Source organism: Phoenix dactylifera, chromosome 9 (assembly GCF_009389715.1).
Source record: "Phoenix dactylifera cultivar Barhee BC4 chromosome 9, palm_55x_up_171113_PBpolish2nd_filt_p, whole genome shotgun sequence".
Taxonomy (NCBI): domain Eukaryota; kingdom Viridiplantae; phylum Streptophyta; class Magnoliopsida; order Arecales; family Arecaceae; genus Phoenix; species Phoenix dactylifera.
Window position 1 is genome coordinate 15,660,400 of NC_052400.1, and position 10,893 is coordinate 15,671,292.

At 39.9% G+C, this 10,893-nt stretch overlaps 2 protein-coding genes across 3 annotated transcripts; one reads left to right on the top strand and one right to left on the bottom strand.

The window, feature by feature from the left end:
* The first annotated feature begins 305 nt into the window (after window positions 1-305).
* Window positions 306-3,111, top strand: LOC103701872 (leucine-rich repeat receptor-like protein FASCIATED EAR2). The gene is made up of 2 exons (XM_017844725.3): window positions 306-332; window positions 1,502-3,111. The coding sequence occupies exons 1-2, from the start codon at window positions 306-308 to the stop codon at window positions 2,285-2,287; spliced, it is 813 nt and encodes a 270-aa protein (XP_017700214.1). The 3' UTR covers window positions 2,288-3,111.
* LOC103700848 lies at window positions 2,923-10,660 on the bottom strand. 2 transcript variants are annotated; one of them, XM_008782740.4, is made up of 8 exons: window positions 10,434-10,660; window positions 10,129-10,342; window positions 9,845-10,020; window positions 9,572-9,746; window positions 8,618-8,817; window positions 5,518-5,643; window positions 5,335-5,438; window positions 2,923-3,344 (listed from the first exon to the last, which is right to left on the bottom strand). In XM_008782740.4, exons 1-8 carry the CDS (start codon window positions 10,471-10,473, stop codon window positions 3,216-3,218), a joined length of 1,164 nt encoding a protein of 387 aa, XP_008780962.1. In that variant the 5' UTR covers window positions 10,474-10,660; the 3' UTR covers window positions 2,923-3,215. The 2 variants fall into 2 exon arrangements, with proteins under 2 accessions (XP_008780962.1, XP_008780954.1); XM_008782732.4 differs by having other exon boundaries at window positions 9,845-10,029; window positions 10,434-10,658.
* Window positions 10,661-10,893: the final 233 nt, after the last annotated feature.

A 10,893-nucleotide genomic window follows, 5' to 3' on the forward strand; every position in this document is an offset into this window, starting at 1 on the left:
GGTTACATCCTTGATATAATCAATATAATACAAAAATTTTATTGAATAAGATTGTACTCCTTCAATATGGACAGTTCTGTTAGGGTCACAATTCAAAAGCACTTCTTTTAATTAAATTATGGATTAATAGAGATCAGCCAAGGCAGCCCAAACGCTTGGGGTACGGATCCAAATCCCTTTTCCGCAGAAACACAAATGTGCATCCAAACCTAATCACTAAAAGAACCTTCAAATTTTCCCTTTGTTTCTTTCTTTTTTTCTTTTCTTTTTTTTTTTTGAGAGAGAGAGAAGGTAGATAATCCAAGATGGCTTACACAATTCGATCATCTCGGGTAAAAAAGTTGATACAGCAAGGGCAGAGAATCCAAGCAACCTAATTACAATGCTATTGCGCGCTCTGAAGTTGATGCTTAACTATGGAATCTCCTTTTTTTTTTTTGGTTGTTTCTCCAAGGCAGCTTCTGCTGCATACCTGTATACAGAGTTTTGCACAAGATCTTTCTTGAAGACCTCCTAAAGATTTACTTTGCTTATTCTATGCAGTCTGGTCTTGGACCAAAATATATGGGCCTTTTTGTACACTCCAAGAACAAGGACAAATGATCACCTAAAGACCCGCCAGAATCTCTCATTTCTCCTAAAATGATTTTTTTTCAAAAAAAAAATCTCATAGCATTGAATAACGTCGGATAATCACTCATGAAGTTCGAATTATATGGTTCTCTAGGATCAAATGTGTAAGCGGCCTAAGGCATGAGGACTTAACTAGTTGATATCTTCCAATATGAAACCATCTGGGTAAGATAAAGACCCGTTGCTGAGGACCCAAATTAAGTGGTTTCATGATCTGGCATCTGTCTATCTCAAGAAAATACGGACTCTTTTGGGAGGTTAGAGACCTCCATTCCTCTCAAACTTAAACTCCAAGCAGAGACGTATTTCGTTTGGGGACACTATTCATCTTCATTTGGGTAGAAAGCAATCACTACGTGTTGAGGTGGCGTAGGGTAATACCTCTTACGTTCTTGCGAGTAGCCTGCTATCTTACCACCGTCGTCAGCATGCATGCAGTACCATAGACCATCACTCTAGTAGACATTGTCAACGTATGGCTCATTTTTTTGAGTAAATCAATGCGTGGCTAATTAAGACTCATTTGATGCTCAATAATTACCTAGTGGAACGGCCATATGGTGGAGCTGGCAGCTGAGATTTCTCTCGCCTAAGAAACCATAGTGAAGAATCTTCTCGCTTGTTGATTTCTTTGGTTGAAGCCACACAGCTTGACAACCTTTTTATTTTTGACAATCATATAATTCCTCCCACCTTAAAATCACTAATTTATTGCACATATATGTGCAAAATTAGATACGATAGGCTCTCTAATCTTTCATCATCTCCATAATCGAGCAACTGAGAAAGCATGGACTTTCCGAACACCCCTCAGGTCACCAGCCTGTTGAAAAACTTCAATTTGAATGCCTTCGGGTCAACTGATTAGATAACTCGTAAGCTTTATTTACATATATATCTTCGTCTCTTCTGTCTACTTGTTCTACACATTCGCTGGATCCACATCCAAGAAGAAGTACTCGGCCAGAACAAGCTCCGAGGCCCGAGCCCACCTCTTCTTCTCCTCCCCGCCTCTCCAAGCCTCAATGTCCTCATCCTCGCCGCCAATGGCGGGCTATCCGGCGAGCTCCCGCCGGGGACCTCCGCCCAGCTCCTCCACCTCGACCTCAACGGCAATTCCCTCACCGGCGCCCTCCCGCCGCTTCCCTCCACCCTCCGCTACCTCTCCGCCTCCGCCAACGCCCTGTCGGGTCCGCTCGACGCCGCCTTCGCCGCCCCGCTCCCAGACCTCGCTTTCCTCGTCCTCTCCATGAACGCCTTCACCGGCCGCGTCCCCCCGGCGATCTTCGCCCTCCCCCGCCTCTCCTCCCTCCTCATCCAGCGCAACAATCTCTCCGGGCCCCTCGCCGTCCCTGCCGGCGGAGAGGCGCCGCCGTTGTGGGCGGTGGTGGATCTGAGCCACAACATGTTATCCGGGGAGGTTCCGGCGGCGCTGGCGGCGGCGGGGAGCCTGTACCTGAACAACAACCGGCTGACAGGAGCGGTGCCCGAGGAGGTGGCGAGGAGCGTGTGCAGGGGGAGCATGACCACCCTCTACGCCCAGCACAACTACCTCACCTCCTTCCCCAAGCCGCCTCTTCCCCTGCCGGACTCCGTCGCCCTCTGCCTCACCTACAACTGCATGTCCCTCCCCGATCCCCTCAATCCTAAGTAATACTATAAATGACAAGCTTTAACAGCTAAAATTATACTAGCATAGGATGACTTTTTATATTAAAATAATTTTGTTTTGAGAATAAATCTATATTAATTTCTATTTTTTGATCCAACTTTGATCATAGAAGCTTAGTTTTAAAAGTGGATGAGTGAAACAACTAATTGAAGAAGGTAAATTATAGACCTTTTATTTGAGTACAATTCTAGAAAAGATATACATTTTTTGTGGCATGGTCTTATTTAAGTGTTTTGGGTGGGATAAGCAAGGGTACAAATGGTTGCTCATGGGGGTTTCACTGTTCTATGACTTTTGCAAGGCACCGGCATAAATTACTCCAACAGTGGGTGGCATAAGTTGGCAACTTTTCAAGCTCATTATTCCAATAACCAAACCACATGAATTACTCCAACAGTGTAAGACCATCGTGCCCGACAGGACTTTATTATGGATATTCCATAACTTCGGCCCACATCATGGATAGACACGGATTATTCCATCTTTCCCGGCCAATCAATCCAACCTTCAATACCTGCCATCATCTTCCCCACTTGCGCTAGCCCGATGGGCTTGATCTGGAATTGCAAGTCTATTCTATAATTTCAGATGAGAATTATCCTTTTATTTTTCTTATGTGAGTGCCCAATTAGGCTGCCCGTTAGTAAGCAAACCAAAGGAAAGAAGACATCTAATCACAAATCAGAACTTACATCGTTCCCACCAAAAGACTTGCCTAGTGTTCTAAGAAACTTCAGTACTTAGGCTATCGTGTCCATTAACAAGACAATATGATTTAAATCTCAAGAGGTGAAATGAAAAAATAAGGTAAACCTACGCTGTAGCAGAAATGCGTTTTTGTGCAGAATTTTATGCACACCAAAGGCTTCAGGTAGCGAGAGATTTCTCGGCTTTGGCAACAAGAACTTGTCTACCATTTCACAAGACACTTCATTCCCAACAACAATAGTAGATAGAACCAAAGGAAAATCATGACAAGTTCCACTATGGAATGAAAACTCTCTAATTTGTCCGCCAACCTTGTCAGGATCCTCTCAGCCTACAACAAACAGTAAGTGTCAGCATTAAATTTGATCTAACACCGTAGAAACCATGCACTTTAAAAGTATATTGAATTGAATCACCTCGTTTAAGTAAAAGCATTTTATCATGATTTAAAGCTTGATATCAATTATCAAGAAACTTAACTAATCACTAGGAATAGGACGATGGATGTTACTATGTGATGGCCAAGGTTTCAAAATAACGATCATGCTTAAAGCTTTCATAAAGCAAATGGTGATTCCATACATTTATATCAGTTAAAGGTGAAACTCAGATGGTTGAGATGTCAACCTTTTTATTAGAGAACAGCCAATTGGTACCCCATCATATGAGCATGCTAGCCTGTGAGTATTTCTCTGTGTTCCCTCCAAAGTATCCTCATTTAAATGGTCATCCAGAGTGAGACCAGCATGAATTGGAACTGGCAGCCATTTCATTGTTAATTAAAAAAAACTGATATATATATATATATATATATATATATATATAGAGAGAGAGAGAGAGAGAGAGAGAGAGAGAGAGAGAGAGAGAGAGATATCAGCTAATACAATATTTATATATTGGCCGAGATGTCTTCAGTAATCGCACTTGCACTATCTGTTACCAGGTTTCACCATCCGTTACCAGGTCGCTACCTGGTTCTCCTCATTTCATATTCAATGTGCCACCACTTTGCTCAAAAATCACATTTTTACTATCGTCCTGACTCTATAATAATCAAATGTTGAAATGACTCATACTAAATCAAGGTTCATCATTAGCTTGGTTTCCCTTCATGGACTTCCTTTGAATATCACAGTAAATAAAATTTTACTGTTGAATCTTAAAAATCTAACAGTGGCAACAAGTGCAGCACCATCGGCTATCAGACCTTAGCTACAACTTAGATATTGACTTTGATGCACAAGGTTAGATATTAGGCGGACATAGCAGTTAGATCAGTTAAAGCAAGACCATAAAAAAGCCTGTAAGCAATCGTCATCTTAGGTTTGGAATCCTTTCTTGACAATGGAGCCCAAAGATGGCAAGTAGAATGTAAGGATTCAAGAATGAAACAAAGGCTTCCATCTGTCAGAAATGGGATCTTTTGGCTCTTAAGATGGTAAACAGAGGCATTATGTGAGACAACAAATTGTGAATGCCTTTCAAATTGTAGGATTAATTGATACAACTAAAAGGATGCAAAGCAAATAGCAGGTAATTATTTTGTCATTTGTGCCTCACTAGAATCTCAAAAAGGTTAAATTGTTGATTATTATTTGCTACCACAGAAACCAGCTTCTTTAAACTGTATTTAGCATTCCCATAATTTCAAGTGAGAAAAGAAATGAGTGCCAACTAGCAGCCTATTATCTTCCCTTATTAGTGAAAAAATAGTGAGAAGTGAAGAGGTTTATGCAAACTTTCTTTTATTTCCTCAATTGCATTTGTTTATGCAAACTTTCTTTTATTTCCTCAATTGCATTTACTTAAAGTCCTAGATTTTAGAAGCAAACAACCAACTCCTTCATAGAAAGAGAGGTTAGCTGCATGGGAGCAGAAACGTAAACCATATTTTACTAATTAATTATGCAAACCATATACACAAACATGGATAGCTCCTAGATCCTAAGCAACGATGCTGGCACACTAAATGCATAACAACAGAAATAAGATACAACTAAATGCTGCTCAATGATCAAATTCTGTGGACGAGAAAAGCAAAAGGTACTAAATCACTTACAACATTAACAAATGGATACTATATTACAACAATAACTTTAAATTTCTAATGTTGAATAATATTAAGTTCTAAAATGGACAAACTTGCATCACCAAAATCTTATGCAGCTGCATGACTAGTAAACTATGAAGAGAGGAAAAATGAACTCGATCACTTACAACAAGAATAAATGGATACCATGTTATCGAGAACGTCTAAAATATTCTGATAATTTAGAGCTCCAAAAGAGAACAAGCTTTCATTGAGGGACAGGATATCAAACCTCTATGACGAAATTATGTTTAAAAGGAAGGTTCCTGTAAGCATGTTCAATGGAATAATGCAACATGTCCACTACAGCCACCTCAGTGTCACGCTCATTTGTACCTGCACGCATGACGTTTAGAGTTCAAAAAAACAGAATCATTGTCATCAAGCATAATGACTCATTTCAGCCTTGCATCACCTGGGATGTCAAAAATTTGTGTAAGTGGAGGAATTCCTAATAATTCCCCCAAATAAGTGCGGATATGAGCACGCTCAAAGAGTGAGAGTTCATCGCCATGAGTGACCACAACAACTGGCTTGTTATCTACAATAATATAGGGAGACAAATATTAATCAATTTGGCCATAGATAGATATCATTCATAGACGGGGGAGTTGGAAATGACTAATACCAGGACATATCACACAGGAAACCATGGTCTGCCATACCGGTCCGTACCAGCCGGTAGGGGCCGGTACGTACCGGTCCGGCCTGGGACTGGTACCGGATCAGCGTAAAATCCGGTACCGGTAATTTATTGTTGAAGAACCGGTACGGGACCGGTTCGGCACGGTTCGGACCGGTACGGACTGGTACGCCACCGGTATGGACCGGTACGGACCGGTACGGGACCGGTTTCGTACCGGTCCGGGCCGCCACCGGTACGCCGACCGGTACCGGTACGGCGGACCTTGCAGGAAACAAATAAATGCATCAAGAAAGAAAATAAAATCGTACCGGATACATGACAACCTAGCCCAAGTTTGTGATGGTAGTGTCTATGCATCCAATAAAGGTTTCAGACTTCGTGCCATCCAGCCAACACAACTTTCAATCAACCCTACCACAGCCTCCTATCTGTGCCTTGCAACTGTATGCCATTTTCAATAACAGCAAAGGCAGAACTCTGCAAGGTTTATATTCTAAATATGGACATTTTTATTTTGAATAAACCATTCAAAGTTTTAAGGATCTATCTGTTAGAGTTCCTACATTACTTAAATATCCAACAGTAGTTAATCCATCTGATTTTATTTCAGCCAATCTATAGGAAGTCTGATCCACTGAAAATCCTCAGGCTCTTCAGTAACTGGATTTAAGTAATAGTCCCATCTCTCATGAATTTAAGAATTTATCTAAGAAAACCCAGTCCTACATTTGCAATTAGACACAATTAAACTAACTTCCTGAACACCACCTGTTATTTCTTTACATGTCAGTGATGATTAAACATAAAATGAAAGCTGATTTAGATAAAAGAAAGAAGACAGAACTAAGATCCATCATGAGTAATTGCTTGAGATGCTGCTTTAGATGGAGGATAGTCGGAGGCTCGGAGCATCATCTCTTAGTCATATTTGCATCATCAAGAAATAGTAGAAGAACCATGATGATGTAAGGACCAAGTGAAGAGAGTTTTAGCCTTTCCAACTCTCTTTGAGTGCAATGGAAATACTTAAGTCAAGCTCAAGGAACCTGATTTAGCCAAAAGATAGTGTGACAACAATTTGACTATGATTTAGACCTTCTCAAAAAGATCATTTGAAGTAAAGGCATTCTTCATATCCGTCTATAGAAAGGCCACCAATGAGATATGAAAACAAGTAATGAAACATAGGTAGATTCATCTTTGCCACAAGGACAGAGGTCTTGTTAATAGCCACTTTGTCAGGAACATGAGTAAAGCCATGAGGAAGGTGGTCCTCATAGCTCTCAACTGAGCAATCAAAGTAAGTTGAAATTTTGTAAACTCACTTACATCTAATAAACCAATCAAATATCTAGAACTGTGTTTCAAGTGGTTGACCATTAGCGGTCCATCATTACATCAAAAATTCAATCCCCAATAATGAAAAAGAAAAATGTAATCAAGAATTACACTATGGATCATGCAAGCAGCAGCCGAGGATGGCATAGCAAGCATCACATTTCATGTCATGCCGAAACCTAGAATGCATTAATACAGAGAGAGAGAGAGAGAGAGAGAGAGAGAGAGAGAGAGAGAGAGAGAGTGCGTGCAAACAGTATTTATGTATGTATGTATGTGCAGCACAGATATATATATATATATATATATATATATATATATATATATATATATATATATATATATATATATATATATATATATGCACACAAACAAAAAACATAATCAAGCATTAGAATATCATGCACATGCATGGTAGCAGTCAAGCGATGGCATGGTAAGCATACCATTTCACATTACACCGAAACCTAGCATGCATTCAACAAATTGTGAAGAAGGAAACATGGTTTTTCAGTAATCTATCCAAAAAATGTAGAAAAATACAACTTAGACATTATGTTGATTGTTGTTCAATGTGTATTCCATAATTTCATCTCATATATCATTTAACTAATATAGCTTGGCATTATTTGTACATCCAGAACACAAATAAGCTCAAAAAACTTGATAATAACCACTTGTAGATAAATGACTATGTTCACACATTCACAAAATGATATAGGTGTTTGAAGCATATTGTTTGGCATCATGGGAAGCTTGTGTAGCATTTTCCAAAGATTATACTTATCTTGATTCCTAATCTTCAGTTTGATATGAAACAACAATTTTGTCATTATAGAAGCCTAGACCTATTGGTTTGTCTCCAAAAAATGTTTGTGTGTGTATGTGTGTTTGCAGATCAACATGCAACAACATGGGCCAGCACAGTTGGTACACGGCTATGCATCCCTCTAATGTATTCAAAAAGTTGCCAAAATGATACATAATCCTGATATAATATGTTAGGAATGTGGCGGTTAACCCTTCTACATTTTGTGGATTACAGAGTAACCGATTTGTTGAGCCACACCTAAATCTCAACATGCAATCAAAATAAACAATATCTATATGTCTCTTAAATTGGCTGACAAATATTGGGATATATGGAAAAGTGCTTTATATCATAACTTATGAATGGGAAAAAAAATATTAGAGTTGTTAAGATAAACATAATTTTTGACAATACAACAATAATAAACTAGTAAACTAATATTTATGGTTGATGATAGACACGCTCAACCTAGAAAAGTAAACAACTTGCCAAAAAAAAAAAAAAATATGGTAGATGACTTAGACAAGTAGAATACAATGCATAAATGTTCATCATATTGAAATGTTATTGCCGCTCATAATCTAGGGTAAATAGAACTTGATGATGGAGAATTAGGGACATCTAAAATATGCAAAAACAAATGTACCAAAGGAACAATAACAGAGGAATTTTATAGTCAACTATACATTAAAACACTAAGATCATACAAAAGATTCGCACCTCTGAATGACAAGAATGGATAGTTGAAAGTTTCAGCAAGCATGTCATTGTACCGCGTATCCATGCTATCAATTGATTTCAGAACAGAGATTCCATCAACAACAAATATGACAAAGTTGACCATCCTCTTCTGGCAAGGGCCAAACCCTTCTCGTGCCATGTCTTTTATTCTATTAGTTGTAATCACATCATCTGAGTCTCTGTCACAACAAAGAAGACATATGTCAAAAAGGTATAAAGATATGCTTCAATATTTAAAAAGGAAATTCAAGATATCAAAATCAAGAAGCATCAACATCAAAATCAAGAAGCATCAACATCAAAATCAAGAAGCATTAAGAGGAGACAGCCAATTGCTATTCAAAGAAGCAAAATAAACATTGCTATAAGTTGAGAATTATAACAAATAATCAAGATTGATGTACATAATACTCATAGTAGAGATCACCAATTAATTCCACGTATCAATGGATCTAAAAGATTCACAACGTGTGGAATACGCGCATCCCTACCAAACCATAACTAAACTTTTCCCACTACTACCATTAACTATTTGGGATCATCTTTGCTAATCTTTATACACCAACAATGTTATTTTCACAAGCTTTTTCAAAACCATTCTCACAACTTGTCAACTTCCAGCCACGTTACTTACTTTAGGTTTCCTTTTCCTAAATCCTTCAACAAAGACCTTGTACTGCACCTCTCCTAACCAGAGCCTCCTAAGATTCCCGGCATATATATCCGCACCATCTTAATGGATTCTTCATCACTTTGCTCTCAATTTGTGCAACTCCTACAATTACTTTAATATACTCATTCTTCACTAATCACTATGTCCTTCCTGCCATCATGACACATGAATTCAAGTTCTCATTTATGTTAACTAAACAATCCCAACTAACTAAGATCTTGTAGTAACATCAAAATAACCCATACTTCGCATGCTCTCACCTGATCACCATTTGTCGATGTGTGACGCCGTGCATCATCCAATCTTGGAGCAATTTGAAGTTATCAGACGAGAATGTCGACAAACTACGAGTATCATAGACACAAAGTTTCTTTGAATCCCTCGGAATCATGTACTCTTGCAAGAAACAGGACCCTTCTGTAACCGACACATTATCTGCAACGGTACAAATATATATATATATAAATAATAAAAGCAGCGATAAGATCGACCAGTAGTACCAACTTGGGGAATACGAAGGTAAGAATACTCACGGGAAACCTGTGCTCTGTCGGGTGCAAACTGGTCATCTTGGAAGACCCTGGTGATCCTGTTGACGAGGGTGCTCTTGCCGGACCCTCTCGGCCCGACCAGAAGCAGCGTCATGGTCTCTGGGATATCGTAATCCCTCGCCTTGGTGCCGCCGACCTCCTCGATCCATGCACAGGGCCTACAATGGCTACCCAGGATCCACAATAAAAGATTAAACAAAGCAAAAAAAAAAAAAAAGGCCGAACAGAGACACACCAAAGTAGTATGTATTTTGTTTCTTCCTTACCAACAGATGATATGTTTGGCCACTCGGAGGGCACGGGGTCGCATTCTGCGCGGGGTCACATAAGACTTCAAGACCTCGGAATACGTCTTGCTTCGCCGCCGCAGGGACTCATCGTCGGCGGGCTCTGGGCCGAGGTTTGAGTAGCAAACGGACGGGAAGAAATCAGAGGAGTAGGGGTCGGAGTCGGAGGAGGTGTCAGCCTCATTGGCCAGCTCTGCAGCGAAGGTGTCAGGGTTGGTCCAAAGAGCTAATAGAAATTGGAAGTAAGCTGAAACAGAGGATGAAGGGATTTAGAGAGGAGGTACCTTGAGGGAGATGATCGGAACCCCGCCGTCCACCCCCCATGACTCCAATCCGATTGCTTCGACTCGAAGGTATGGCATAACGTCATCACATCACATCTTATAGGAGGTTCTTAACAAGAAAGCTACCGGGCTAGCCTCCCGGTAACGCCCGGAACTACGCCGTGCGTTGCGGAAGCAAGCACCCCTCCGTTGTTATCTTTTTAAGGCCAGTTTGATTGGGACTCTACAGATTTGTTTACAAATTCATCTAAGGTAGGACTCTACAAATCTTATCTTGATGCTTTTTAAATATGGGACCAGCGATTCTGTCCATAGACTTCAGCCCGTTATATCCATTGGATTTCATCGAATTGATACTTGCCACCCAACCAACTTAAGCTTTCGTGATCACGGATTGGGACAACCAACACTGCACGATCCCTTGCAATTAATAATGCCGTCCAACTTTAGCCCCTGGCCC

Bases quoted from the DNA above. Each gene is read 5' to 3' on its own strand.
- LOC103701872 (XM_017844725.3), top strand. From the start codon at position 306: ATGGCTTACACAATTCGATCATCTCGG. The intron at 333-1,501 runs GTAAAAAAGTTG...TCAACTGATTAG, and splicing joins ACACAATTCGATCATCTCGG to ATAACTCGTAAGCTTTATTT.
- LOC103700848 (XM_008782732.4), bottom strand. From the start codon at position 10,473: ATGGGGGGTGGACGGCGGGGTTCCGATCATCTCCCTCAAG. The intron at 10,030-10,128 runs GTAAGGAAGAAA...GATCCTGGGTAG, and splicing joins GCCAAACATATCATCTGTTG to CCATTGTAGGCCCTGTGCAT. The intron at 9,747-9,844 runs GTGAGTATTCTT...GTACCGTTGCAG, and splicing joins CGACAGAGCACAGGTTTCCC to ATAATGTGTCGGTTACAGAA.